Raw genomic sequence first — 15,043 nt, 5'->3', positions numbered from 1 at the left:
ACGCATGTCTAGCAGACTCCCATAGAGGAAATTCTTCCCATACCCTAGCAGTAATCTGTAGCTCTCTGACTTGGTTTTGTTCTTCTCTTTCTGAATACCTATTTCAGTGGATAACAAAGTCATGCCCCCTTTTTCAGATCTGAATCTAGAATGGCTACTTTCTACATATTCTGCCTTGTGCCAGGGAAGGACATAATGTAAAAGATACAACACAATTTCCACGCCTATTCCCTGAAGCACAGCATGCTTCGCATTAGGAGCCTCAAGCATGCTTTAGGAATCTAGTAACACAACCTCCATTTCCTAAGCGTTCCTTTTCTTGATTTCTGACAGAGTAAGCCCATCCGCTTTTTAAACGCACGTTCAGGATCTGAGACATTTGCTAGTCTTCCTGTTCCTCCAATCCTGCCACCTCATTCTTCCTTTTTGTCTCCCTCCCCGTTTGCCAATCAGGTTTAGTAAATGAGGGAACCATATGCCATCACATCTCATGTGTTTGCTGAAAATGGCAATCAAGACTAGTACTAACATCTTGTCGTTTTCCATGGTCCCTCTGCAGGCCTGAGAACACTCATCAGCAAGAGAGGGAAAGACTCAATAACATCTACCAAATGTGCCCAGCATTTTGCTGGACATTTTCAGGTAAATATCTTATTTCATAATTTTCCTCAATCCATGATGGCATTACCTCAACCCATAATGGCATTCACAGAAAGTAAAATTTAATAATTCTTTTGGCACAACAGTGTGTGCCTAGTCCCAGGATGACACAAAAACAGATCATTTCCCCAGAGGCCCCCGGAGATGCCTTTGATCATCCCTATCAGGAGTGCCCTCCCTTAAGCCAACCAACCCAACCTCATCATCCTACCACCTAAACCTGACCCTTCCTTATGAGAGCCCTCTGCAATTATGGGACCCCATAATCCTAGCAATCAACATGGCTGGAACTTTCAGTGTAACTACCTAGTCCTCTTCTCTGCTAGCCTCTCAGAGCCACACAAGCAGGTCATCAACCATACCTAGCAATCCTTCAACAGCATCTTTTTTTAAGACTCCCTCATTTGCACTGACTTAACTTCCTCCCTTGTAACTCTGACCTGAGCAAACACAATAATCTCCTGTCTAGGTTCCTGCTGCTTCTTGTCTCTCCCATTTTATACCATGCTGGCAGGCTGCTCTGCAGGAAGCAAGATCTTTCTAAAGAACTGCATTTGAAGTCCCAGACCATCTAGTCCCAACCTTCCCAACTTGCCATCCACCTGCCACTCTCTTTCACACACTCCGTGGTCTGAACAGGCTAATGTATGTAATGGTTATCACACCCAGCCTTCCCAACTTGCCGTCCACCTGCCACTCTCTTTCACACGCTCCGTGGTCTGAACAAGCTACTTGTATGTAACGGTTATCACAAATACCCCAACTCCGCATCTTTCTCGCAAAGTTCCTTATTAGCAAAATATAGTTTCCTACTTTCTCAAGTACCAATCCCAAACAAAGATAAAAATTAGGCCAGGCACAGTGGCTTACGCCTGTAATCCCAGCACTTTGAGAGGCTGAGGCAGGAGGATCACTTGAGGTCAGGAGTTGGAGACCAGACTGACCAACAAGGGGAAAGCTCATCTCTATTAACAATCAAAAAAGAAAAGAAAAGAAAAGAAAAAAATTAGCCAGACGTGGTGCCAGGCATCTCTAGTCCCAGCTACTCAGGAGGCTGAGGAAGGAGAATCACTTGAACCCAGGAGGCGGAGGTCGCAGTGAGCCACGATTGCACCACTGCACTCCAGCCTGGGAGAAAGAGTGACACTCCAACTCAAAAAAAAAAAAAAAATTAAATGACAGCTTCTCTGGAAAGCTTTACCCTGCCTCTCCCATTTGGAAAAAAATTAATTCTCTTTTTGAATTCCCCTTGTGAGTTATCTGTGCCTCTATTCTTTTTACTAATGTTGTTGTCCCTAACAGAACAGATTTTGAAGGGCAGGACCATCTTCACCTCCCAAAGCCCAACATTTGTATGTAGTAGGTAATTAATCCTGTTCGAATGGATTAATGCCTATTAGTTTTACTTTGCAGTGAAACACAGACTCAAGCTGCATCTCTTCACAGGCTGGACAACTCACCGGATTTCAGCAGGGAACTGTGCATTTGTCACCAGGAAACTGGAGATTTGACGCTGGTGGAGTAACTTCAAAAAGCTGTTGATCTCTGGGTACATGATTGGCTCTCCCACGAGGGACAATGCGCAGTGCTTTACCATCATTCCTTCTTCAAAGCGCTCTGCCTTGACACCCGGGACTCCTGGAGAAGACAGTGAAAAGGACCCAGCTACATAAGGCAGATGGAGGATGTCACTTACATTTTTCCAAAGATGATTTTATAGGGCAAATTCACTTTTGATACCAGTCAAAGAATACAAAACAAAGGCCAAAGGGCAGGGTGGGACTAGAATTATTAAATCAGAAAAATCAGTCCGTAACCTCATTCTTAGTTTTGGTACTAGTGAAGCTACATCAACACAAGCAGGCAAAACCAGCTTTGTTAGCTAATTATTTGGAGGGCAGAGTAAGTCCCTTTGCATAATTTGCTCAGCTTTACATTCTTTCATGTTGATCTAAGAAAATGAATTCAGTATATCTGCATAAGGACAAGCCTGTTCTAGACCAATCATGGTCCCAAGCATTCCTCAAGTATCCAGAGGTGGGAAAGTAAATGTAGTTGGTCCAAAGCTGTATAGGAGAGAAAAAGAAGACCCCTATCATTCTCATCTTTGGCTTCATACAGAAGTCACTAGGAGCTTCAAATAATACTGCCGCAGTGGCTCACACCTGTGAGGCCAGGCACAGTGGCTCACACCTGTGATCCCAGCACTTTGGGAGGCCAAGGCAGGAGGACTGCTTGAGACCAGGAGTTCAAAACTAGCCTTGGCAATATAATGAGACCTTGTCTCAACTAAAAATTTTAAAAAAACAAAAATTAGCTGGGCATGGTGGCATTTGTCTGTGGTCCCAACTGCTTGGGGGGCTGAGGTGGGAGGATCAATTGAGTCTGGGAGGTTGAAGCTACGGTGAACCACAATTATGCCACTATACTCCAACCCGGATGACAGAGCGAGACTGTCTCAAAAAACAAAAATAGGCTGGGTGCAGTGCCTCACACCTGTAATCCCAGCACTTTGTGAGGTGGAGGCGGGCAGATCACTTGAGGTCAGGAGTTCGAGACCAGCCTGGCAACATGGTGAAACCCCATCTTTACTAAAAAATTACAAAAATTAGCTAGGTGTGGTGGTGGGCGCTTGTAATTCCAGCTACTTGGGAGGCTGAAGCAGGAGAATTGCTTGAACCCGGGAGGTGGAGGTTGCAGTGAGCCAAAATCGCGCCACTGCATTCCAGCCTGGGCCAAAGAGTGAGACTCTGTCTCTCAAAAAAAATATATATATATTCCACATAGGTCCACCTCCAAAGAGTGTGTTTCATCAGAGTGCATGCAAGCCTGGACAATGGGTTTTATTAAAGCTTCTCAGATGGTTGTTACATATAGCCAAGGCTGGAAGCCACTGCATAAAACCAGAGGGCCCCACACCTGTCTGCACATTGGAATCACTTTGGAATCTTAAAATTCCCAAAATCCGGGCCACAGCACAGACCGACTAACCTCTGGTGGAGGGCACAGGCAATTCGCAGTTTCTGAAGCTCCCCAGGTGACTCCAATGAGCAGACAAGTTTAGCAGCCACATTTAGTACCAGTGGCGCACACCACTCATGCTGAATCCTAGCTGAACACTGGAATGACCCAAAGAACTTTTAACAATCTCAATGTCCTGGCTGTGTCCCAAACACATTAAATCAGTCTCTGGGGAGGGGCCTCGGGCATCAGGATTTCTAAACAGATCTCCATGTGATTCCAGCATGCAGCTTAGTCTGACAGGCACTGCTCTTGACTCAACGTAGAAGGTATTCACAGACACACTGTCCTAAAAGTCCTTCAGTGTAACAGAGAATGTGAAAGACTTAGAAAGAGTGTAAGTAGGCAAAAATACATCTCCTGAGAACACATGGACACATAGAGGGGAACGACACACTCTGGGGCCTATTAGAGAGTGGAGGGTGGAGGAGGGAGAGGATCAGGAGAAATAACTCACGGGTACTGGGCTTCATACCCGGTGATGAAATAATCTGTTCAGCAAACCCCTACGACACAAAGTTACCTGTGTAACAAACCTGCACATGTGCCCCTGAACTTAAAATGAAAGTTAAAAAACAAAGAAAAAAATACGTATCTCCTTAACTCCTGATAGTTGTAAATCACTTATTTCTAGGTTCCCTTTGAAGAATACATTCTCTCTGCAGGACAGAGATTCCTCATGAAGCTTGGGCCTGGGGGAGAGGCGTGTTCATACGTCTTCTGTGTCTCTCATTGGCCATCTTTAAAACGTAATTTTGTTAGCTGCGAATGGTAACTACCTTGGAGAATTTTTGTTGGGATTAAATGAGATAATGCATGTAAAGGCCTCAGCAGAGTGTCGGGCACACAAGAAACGCTCATTAAGGACGTGGTATTATCACCTTTATTCTGGTTTATGAAACGGATTAGATCCCAGTCACTATCACCTTAACAACAACAAAGAACGTGGTGAAATAAAGTGAAATTCCACTGCTCAGTTGTGCCTGTGTTCAGAAAGTGATTTTATTTTACACACAGTGTTCCGCCAGACCCCTATTGACTTCAATAGGGATGGCACCATGAGTGAGAGGCTGGCAAAGATTCAGAACCAATGAACGAGACACAGGGTTTTTGCTGTTGTTTTGAGATGGAATCTCGCACTGTCACCCGGGGAAGGAGCGCAGTGGCCTGATCTCAACTCACTGCAACCTCTGCATCCCAGGTTCATGTGATTCTCCTGCCTCAGTCTCCCAAGTAGCTGGGATTGTATACAGGGGCACACCATCACGCGCCTGGCTAATTTTTTTTTTTTTTTTTTGGTAAAGACAGGGTTTTACCATGTTGGCCAGACTGGTCTCGAACTCCTGACTTCATCATTGGCCCGCCTCAGCCTCCCCAAATGCTGGGATTACAGGTTTGAGCCACTGCACCTAGCCGAGACAGGATTTACTGAAGAGACTCAGAAACAGAACAGTCCAGTGGCAGTATGCTGCACAGGAGAACCACAATTGCTTGTAAAAAGCACACAGTTCAGTCAGGCCCAGTATCTCAGGCAGGCAGATCACTTGAAGTCAGGTTCAAGACCAGGTTGGCCAACATGGTGAAGCCCCCATCTCTACTAAAAATACAAAAATTAGCCAGGCATGGTGGTGGGTACCTGTAGTCCCAGCTACTTGGGAGGCTGAAGCAGAAGAATCACTTGAACCCAGAAAGCGGAGGCTGCAGTGAGCCAAGACTGCACCACTGCACTCCAGCCTGGATGAGAGAGCGAGACCTTGTCTCAAAAAAAAAAAAAAAAAGCCATGTAGTTTATACAGCATTTTCACTTAGTACCTTCCCCCAGCAATCTCCACTGGCATCCCTTTATTTAAGCGAAAACACAGGGCCTTGATCCCCTCTATGATCTGCATTCCACAGGAAGGGCTAGGGATTCAGATGTTCCTCACAGCCAAAATAAAACCTTCACAGAAAAAAACTAAGAGAATGAATCCCTGGGTTAGCCACTCGTGGATCTCCCAAGCTTGGAGCTCAGAACACACATTCTTCTAAGAACATACAGTCATTCTCAGGGTATGCTTAAGTTAAGTTATTGGTGTCAGGTGTCACACACACACACACACACACACACTCTCTCTCTCTCTCTCTCTCTCCCCTCCACCTTAGAAATAAGAAAGTGCAAGTAACATGAAAAAACACTCAACATCCCTAATCATCACACACACACTCTCTCTCTCTCTCCCTCTCTCTCTCTCTCCCCTCCACCTTAGAAATAAGAAAGTGCAAGTAACATGAAAAAACACTCAACATCCCTAATCATCACACACACACACACTCTCTCTCTCTCTCTCCCCTCCACCTTAGAAATAAGAAAGTGCAAGTAACATGAAAAAACACTCAACATCCCTAATCATCATTTGCAGAGGAATGCAAATTAAAACTACAATGGGATGTCATCTCATACCAATCAGAATAGCTATTATTAAAAAGCAAAACAACAGATATTGGCATAGATGTAGAGAAAAGGGAACGCTTACACACTATTGCTGGGAATTAGTTCAGCCTCTATAGAGAGACTTCTCAAAGAAGTGAAAACAGAACTACCATTCAACCCACCAATCCCACTCCTGGAAAAGAATTCATATTTAAAAAAACACCTGTACTCACTCGTATGTTCCTCACAGCACTCCTGACAATAGCTAAAATCATGAAGCCAACCTAAGTGTCCATCAACAGGTGACAGGACAAGAAAATGTGGTACAAGTGCACCATGGAATACTACGCAGCCATAAAAAGAGCGCATTCATGTCCTTTGCAGGAACATGGATGGAGCTGGAGGCCATCATCCTAGGCGAACTAAAAGAACATTAGACATCACATGTTCTCACTTTTAAGTGGGAGCCAACCAATGGGTACACATGGACATAAAGATGGAAATAACAGACACTAGAGACTCCAAAAGGGGATGGGACAGGGTGAGAGTTGAAAAAATACCTATCAGGTACAATGTTCACTATCTGAGTAAAGGGTACACGAGAAGTCTGATTCCCAGCAGTACACAATACACCGATGTAAAAAACATGCACGTGTACCCCCAATGTAAAATAATAAACGCAAGTAAATAGCCAAGAGATCAAACCAACAGAGTACAGACCAAAATGAAAACCATCTCAATGTGACAGCTGACGTCTTCTTTTATGACTATCTAACTGCAATTGTAGGAATGCATTTCATATCGGTATTTTTGGATGGATGAGTAATTTTTTAGGTTACTGAAATCTAAGATCTTAACTCGAGTGAAACAAAGTTTTTAAATAAAATTTGATCCTTAAGCTCATTCTATGTTGTCAAGACAACTCGGCATTAAGCATAACATTTCCTTTTCAAACGCATACCATTGACTATAATCACGCCCATGAGCAGCTCAGTAGAAAGGCAGGTTGAACCTGAACTCCAAAACCAACCTAAAACGCAGAAAGTGGAAGGAGTATCCGCCAGGCCCTGGCCACTGGGACATAGATGCCCTGGTTTCACACTCTAGCTCCACCACGAAGCTAGTCTGTATGCTGGTCAAGCCTCTCCAAGCCCATTCCCTGATCTTTAAAATGGGGGTTTTACACACACACACATACAGCAATTATAACAATTAAATGAAATAAGCTACATGAAATACTTAATGGGGTGCCAGGTCAAGCATATAAACATTCAAACTGTGCTTGCTGCAAATGTTTTTATTTTGACCTGAAAAATAAATTCAATTATTATTATTTTTTAGACAGGGTGTCCCTCTGTCACTCAGGCTGGAAAACAGCGATATGATCAAGCTGACTGCAGCCTCAGTCTCCTGGGCTCAAGTGATACTCCCACCTCCGCCTCCTCAGTAGCTGGGACCACAGGCATGTGCCACCACACTCAGCTAATTTCTTTTTAATTTTTGGTAAATAAGAAGTTTTGCCATGTTGCTCAGGCTGTTCTCAGACTCCTGAGCTCAAGCAATCCTCCTAGCTCGGCCTCCTATAGTGCTGGGATTACAGGCCTGAGCCACTACACCCAGCAAATTATGTTAATTAATTTAAATAAAATGGTAATTCCATACCATTAAACATGTATATATGGATCACCTTCTATGTGGCAACTACCACTAGACCTTTCTCTCAACAAATAAAACAGAGACAGGTATGTGTCCTTGTGGAGTTTACATTCTAGAGAGTGAGATACAAACATTAAAAATCAAACATAGCAAATCAATCAATTCTGTAACAGAAGAGTCCAACAGAATTTTCCACAATGACGGAAATGTTCTCTTTCTTCACTAATACAGAAGCCACTAGCCACATGTGACTACTGAGCACTTGAAATGTGGCTAATGTGAATGGGAAAGGGATTTTTTAATTTCATTTAATGTTCACTAATTTAAATGGGCCACATGTGGCTAGTGGCTGCCACGTTGGATACGTATTTCCATAATATAACAGAAAGTGACAAGAACATGGAGAAGAGCAAGAGGAGGGCAACGAAGATGTGGGACGGCCAGAGGAAAAAGAGGCAGGCCGCCCTGTCACTCAGGCTGGTCAGGACAAAAAGGAAGGTGGAGTTGGAGGAGGTGAGGGGGTGGACCAAGAGGGCACAGAGGGAGGAGCACTCCAGACAGAGGAAAGACTCCGAAGTGGGAGTCCGCCTGATTACATGCAGGGAACCTGAGTGCCGTGCCATGGGTAGCCCATGCCGCATTCTGAGAAGAGGGCGGTGTAGGCTGACCTTTGTTTAAAGTAGATCACATCGGTTTCTACACTGAGAACAGACGGGCAAGGAGCGAGGAGAACTGGCCAACAGACTACAATATAATATAAAAGGAAACTATGGCCTGGACCAAGTGGACAGTGGAGGTGGCACGACCGTGGAGGTGGCAAAGTCGATGAGCTGGCTCTACTATGAAGGTACTGTCACCGGGTCGTGGGACGTGGGGGAGGCTGGCTCCCTCCCTGATGGGATGTGCCCTGAGGTTCTTGGGCTCTCACTCACACAAGAATAGGGAAGAGGACCCTGGCAGCTTGATAATATTGTTGAAGTTAAGTATCGAACTGAAAGAGCTTTGAAGAAAAGCGATTGAGAGAGAGAGGGAGGAGGGGATCCAGAGATGGACTCCCTAGAGGTAAGGGAGTAGGGGGATTTTAACCTTGGAGTTACTCCCGCCCTACTCAAGTTCTTGCGCAGTGAGAGCAGCCTTTCCACACTTCCTCTGGAGTGACTGATCTTCAATCTGGTATTGGATTGGTTGCCTGGCTCGCAATCAAAGCCTCCTCCCTTGGAGCTTTTGGTGGGCTTTCTAAACAAAGGAAGCTCACCTGGGCTTTCCACCCAGCTGCGTGCGGGCAAGTTAGACAAAGAACTCTAGGTTTCTGGATGGGGAGGTGGATGGAGGCATGGCACTGGGAAGTTCTTCCCTTTGAAAGCAGCCTCTGGTGGACCTGGGAAGAGAAGTTAACATAGTCCCTCAGTATCGCCAAGAGGGATTTTCAAATGGATTGGATGTGGGGTATGAGAGAGCGAGAGGGGTCGATGAAGTTCTTGGCCCGAGCAACACAGCTGCCGTCAGCTCAGACAAAGAAAGCCTTGGGAGTAACGAGACAGGGAGGAGGACCACGGACTGAGTCCCACAACACTCACAGTTCTAGGGAAAGGAACAGGGATAAAAACGGACACGACACCACAGAGCAGCCAGGGAGGAAGGAGGAAACCTAAGAGCAAAGACACCAGAAGACACCAATGCCATCTTTTCCAGAAACCAGAAATAAAAATATCATATTTGCACATTTAGACAATCACAAAAACAAACAAAATCCAAAACAAAACAAAACAAAAATCCCTGATGAACTGATTGTCCCACGACTAAGGCACTGAGAAGCATACGTCAAGCTTGGTTGTCCCCTTCCTAAGAGCACATTTCTACTTCCTGCTGTCCACCACGGGCTGATACAGTGGCCCTTCCAAAGACAAGGGCTGAACGTCATGTCTTCTTGCACTGTCCTCATGGAAATATGATAGAAATTGAAACAGCCTCTAAATTTCTAATGGGAAGCGTTCCTTGAGAAAAGAGAGACAGTCCAGGGAACGAGAGACACAGTACATTTCAACAGCAAATCTATAGTGCTGTTTCCCATTGTCTCACACACACACACGTGTGCGCATGCACACACACACACACACACACACACAATCTGTTCTCTTCATGCTGCCCAAATCTTAACCCTTTCACAACTAAACTCTGCTTTGTTATTCTAATCCTTTGGATTTTTTGGTTAAGCAAGTTTATCTGACATTTCTCTTATCCTGAACAGCTTCCTCATCTTGGATAATCACAATTACAGTCAGCAGATTAACTAGCAAGCATACTTCATCTCAGTGAAAGATGACAAGGCCAGAACTTAAGATCCCAAAATTTTCATCCTAATGCCATAGCAATATACCAAATAAAACACAAATAAACATGATGTAATGCTCAGTATATATTATTCCTATTTCTAAAGTTTGGGCCGAACAGAAATAAAACATTCTCTTCTTTCTTCTCATAACAATGCAGTTCCTGGCCAAAAATCTTCCCAACAACCCATCCTGGCTAAAAGTCATAAATAGTATCTGTTTGATATAGATATTCCATTTGAGGTTTTCATAAATAAGTTTCAGAAAACAGTTAACAGGTGTTGTTCTCTTCCCCGCCTCTACATTTTCTTTATGATGTGTATGTTAGCATACCTGGTTTGTGAAAGCCATCTGTTGGAGATCTTTTATTTCTCGCAATACTTCGCTTCTAGCCTAAAGCATAGATAAAAACACCTAGTAATAAATGATGTCTGTTTCATCTTTGCAACTTCAGTACTGAGGACATTCCTAATAAAGACTGTGCAACACCACTTAGAATGGCGATCATCAAAAAATCTGGAGACAACAGATGCTGGAAAGGATGTGGAGAAATAGGAACACTTTTACACTGTTGGTAGGAGTGTAAACTAGTTCAACCATTGTGGAAGACAGTGTGGTGATTCAAGGACCAAGAAACAGAAATTCCATTTGACCCAGCAATCCCATTACTGGGTATATATCCAAAGGATTATAAATCGTTCTATTATAAGGACACGTGCACACGTATATTCACTGTGGCACTGTTTACAATAGCAAAGACTTGGAATTAACCCAAATGCCCATCGGTGATAGACTGGACAGGGAAAATGTGGCACATATACACCATGGAATACTATGCAGCCATATAAAATGATGAGTTTGTGTCCTACAAGGGACATGGGTGAACCTGGAAACCATCATTCTCAGCAAACTGACACAAGAACAGAAAATCAAACACCGCGTGTTCTCACTCATAGGTGGGTGTTGAACAGTGAGAACATATGGACACAGGGAGGGGAGCATCACACACTGGGGTCTGTCGGGGAGAACTAGGGGAGGGACAGCGGGGGGTGGGGAGTTGGGGAGAGAGAGCATGGGGAAAAATGCCAGATATAGGTGATGAGGAGGAAGGCAGCAAATCACACTGCCATATGTGTACCTATGCAACAATCTTACATGTTCTTCACATGTACCCCAAAACCTAAAACACAATAAAATATATATTTAAAAAAAAAAAAAAAAAAGAATGTGCAATCACTTGATATTTGCTGAACAGATGGAAAACTGAACTAAAGAAACCTCAGCCCTATTTTCTGGGAACGATTTCTCCCTGCCATGGTAGTACTTAGAAGAGGGCAGGCAGTATTTTGAATAGATGCTGAGTGGCACTGGAATTCTGACCCACTTTTAATCAATATAAAGTTAATTTTGTATGTATATCAAAGGAAAGCTAATAAAGGTCACGAAAAGAAAGATATTTTTATAACTCAGTGAAATAACTGAAAAGACAATGATTGCCCTCAGAATTAAGAACACAAGGCCAGGTGTGGTGGCTCATGCCTGTAATCTCAGCACATTGGGAAGCCAAGGTGAGTGGATCACCTGAGGTCGGGAGTTCAAGACCAGCCTAAATACATGGAAAAACTCTGTCTCTACTAAAAAGACAAAATTAGCCGGGCATGGTGGCGCATGCCTGTAATCCCAGCTCTCGGGCCGAGGCAGGAAAATCGCTTAAAACCAGGACGCAGAGGTTGCAGTGAGCTGATTGTGCCACTGCACTCCAGCCTGGATAACAAGAGCGAAACTCCATCTCAAAAAAACAAAACAAAACAAGGAAGCATTGAAAACATCAGGGATTATCTTCCAAAGCTGCTCAGGACTGGCCACTGAGTTCCAGCAGGGGAACTCCGACAATAAGCAACGATCCCCAGAGCCGGGTCCACCTCACACCCAACTGAAGCAGACCCGGGAGGGACAGCAGGCGTTCTTCCTAATCGGGCAGAAACTCACACTAGAAAGCAAAGGACGCCAAGCCAGAGTGAGGGAAATGATTCATGAGCTAAGAGTGGACCTCCAAAAAGAGGCCAAAGTGGAGATACCCGGAATATCACCAACTATGAAAGAAATGCCTTCAAACCTCCGAAAAATGCCTATAATTGCCAATTTATACAACAATTCTGTTTGCAAGCATTTCTGTTTAAGCCTGAAATGTGTATTCCCACAGACACAATATTATTAAAATAAAAATTAAGGCTGGGTGCAGTGTTTCACACCTGTAACCCCAGCACTTTGGGAGGCTGAGGCTGAAAGACTGCTTGAGCCCTAGAGTTTGAGATCAGACTGGGAAACAGCGAGACCCCCAACTCTACAAAAAATTTTTAAAAATATTAGCTGGGCGTGGTAGCATGTGGCTGTAATCCCAGCTATTTGAGAGGCTGAGGCAGGAGGATTTGTTGAATCTAGTAGTTTGAGGCTGCAGTGAGCTATGCATGCCACTGCATTCCAGCCTGAGCAACAGAATAAGGCCCTATCCCTTTAGGGTCTTTTTCAGTTGAAATTACTTGCTGCCAACAAAACAGAAAATACAATCAATATTCTGAAGTGCTAAAATTCTATAATGCTGCCAGTTATCATTTTAATAGAAATTACATAACATTTTTTTCTTTGAAATGTTACAGACTACCACCAGTTTTCTAGAAGGGCTCTGGATTCTTACAAATTATGTACTTTACCCTTTTATAATTAGGGTTTTTTTCTTTTCTATTATCATATAGTTTCACAGCAAGATTCACTATGACTATTAACAGCAATAAGATAGATTTTCAAAAAGTAATGGCTTGTTTAATCTAACTTAGAACACAGAAAAGAGCATTAAATAGTCACCAGGACCCAAAAACTGCAAATTAAGGGATCTCTCATTCATTGTGAAAATGTAAAACAAATGAAAGCCAGGCACGGTGGCTCATGCCTGTAACCCCAGCACTCTTGGAGGCCCAGGCAGAAGGATCGTGTGAGCCCAAGAGTTCAAGACCAGCTGGGGCAATACAGGCAGGGAACACATTTCCAGAAAAAATTTTAAAATTAGCTGAGTGTGATGGGGTGCACCTGTAGTTCCAGCTACCTGGGAGGCTGAGGTGGGAGGATCACTTGAGCCCAAGAGGCAGAGGTTGCAGTGAGCCAAGATGCTGCCACTGCACTCCAGCCTGGGCAACACAGCGAGACCCTGTCTCAAAATAAATAAAGTAAAATAAAAATAAAACAAATGAGGCTCCCTTATGCCTATGTGCTGGCCTGCCTACACCCATCACACCTTCAGACATGCACCTGCTTTCTACTAGCTTAAAGAAAAATTGATCTACTAACCTCAAGAGCATCAATGCACAAATATCAACTAGTTCCACTCTGAAAACCCTTCCAGCAAATTTGTTGCTGATTAAATACACAGATGTTTTGCTGACATGGTAACATGTTACCAAGTCAATCAATTCAGACATGAAAAAAAAAAAATCCATTGTAGGAATTACCAGGGTAAAATAGATACTGCATAAATACCACTGTTAAGAATGAAATCGGTGGCAGTTGTTGAATTCCTTCCATCTTCTGCATCCTGATGCCTATTCAGCATCCATAGACATGCTCTATTCTGCTATCCTGCATCCTTCATCCCTCAAGAGAATCTACATGTTCAAACTCTTTTGTTTTCCTTACACTGTAAGAACCCACAGACAAACCATTTGAGACACCTGCTGATTAACATAAGGCTAAGGTCACTACTGGACACCCCTTTCTGCACAGGACAAGCCCCTCACCAGGACCAGCAGACAATTTTGAAAAACACGTGCTCATGGAGCTCACCTAACACATTTTATTAACATGAATAAAGTCTACCTCATGGTTTATTCATTACAAATTTCCATTTAAGGTGCATTTGCAAAATGCTCCTGTCAGAAAAATTACTATCAAAACTCAGATCGTCATTCTGTATGAAGGACATCTCAGCATAAAGAAATGAACGTCTATTCTTCAGGGGAAGGCTGCTTCCTCCCCACAAAAACGGCCCAAGACACAGTTCATTCAGGGAGATTCCAGGATGTCTAGGAAACACACGCCCTCACTCATCATCCCATTAGCTCCTTACGCATTCAATCAAAAAATCAACTTCATATAAAAATAAAAATACTGGCATTTCCTGCTTCTGATATTACTATCTGTGATGATTAATTTTATGTGTCAACCTGTCTGGGCCATGGCGCCCAGATATTTGTTCAGCCATTGTGTTTTTTGGATGAGATTAACATTTAAATTGGTGGGCTTTCAGTAAAGTAGACTGCCCATCATAATGTGGATGGACCTCATCCAATCACTCAGAGGCTTTAATATAAAAAGGCTGACCTGTTCCAAGCAAGAAGGAATTCTGCCAAGAGAATGCCTTTGAACTTGAACTCCCAGACTGCCTTGGTCTCCAACCTGCCAGTCAACCCATGAGATGCTGAATTTGCTGGGCCTTGTCAAATACATGAGCCAACGCCTAAAAATGAATGAATGAATCCCAATCTCAGTCTCTCTTTCACTCTCCACACACATGCACACAAACACACACATACCCACTGGTTCTATTTTTCTGGAGAACTCTAACACACTATCCAAAGTAAAATAAGACTTTGCCTTGAAATTTATTAAAAAGACACATAGCTTATTCGAAGATCAACAATCAATTATTAACTAAACCAACAATGAGTCTAGGAAAAGCCAGTCAAATTCCAGATGTGGGGCTTCCTAGTTCTTTACCAATAGTTTCATTTAATTTTCCAAAACACTGGTAAAAGACACTGCTTTATCCAAGTCAGAGAAAGAAATCTGTTCCCTATCTCCTGCCAACGAAAAATGCTCGAAACTAAAAATCAAGATGAGAAATTAAAATAATCATTAGCATCTTTGTAAATGTAAAAAAAAAAAAAAAAAAAAAAACGATGGACACCTAATTCTA

General features: G+C 43.3%; 1 protein-coding gene across 1 annotated transcript in view; it reads right to left on the bottom strand.

Annotated features, from left to right (window-relative positions):
• The window catches only part of LOC108290025 (S-adenosyl-L-methionine-dependent tRNA 4-demethylwyosine synthase TYW1), a 259,296-nt gene that overhangs the window by 123,516 nt on the left and 120,737 nt on the right, over positions 1 to 15,043 (bottom strand). Inside the window, exon 12 of the mRNA XM_017509701.2 lies at positions 2,121 to 2,298. Coding sequence (XP_017365190.1) covers positions 2,121 to 2,298 — 178 coding nt within the window. The remainder of the gene's footprint in view (positions 1 to 2,120; positions 2,299 to 15,043) is intronic.

Source organism: Cebus imitator, unplaced genomic scaffold, assembly GCF_001604975.1.
Source record: "Cebus imitator isolate Cc_AM_T3 unplaced genomic scaffold, Cebus_imitator-1.0 Scaffold419, whole genome shotgun sequence".
Taxonomy (NCBI): Eukaryota; Metazoa; Chordata; class Mammalia; order Primates; family Cebidae; genus Cebus; species Cebus imitator.
Note: the sequence above shows the minus strand (reverse complement) of the source record. Positions and strands in the feature narration are given on the sequence as shown.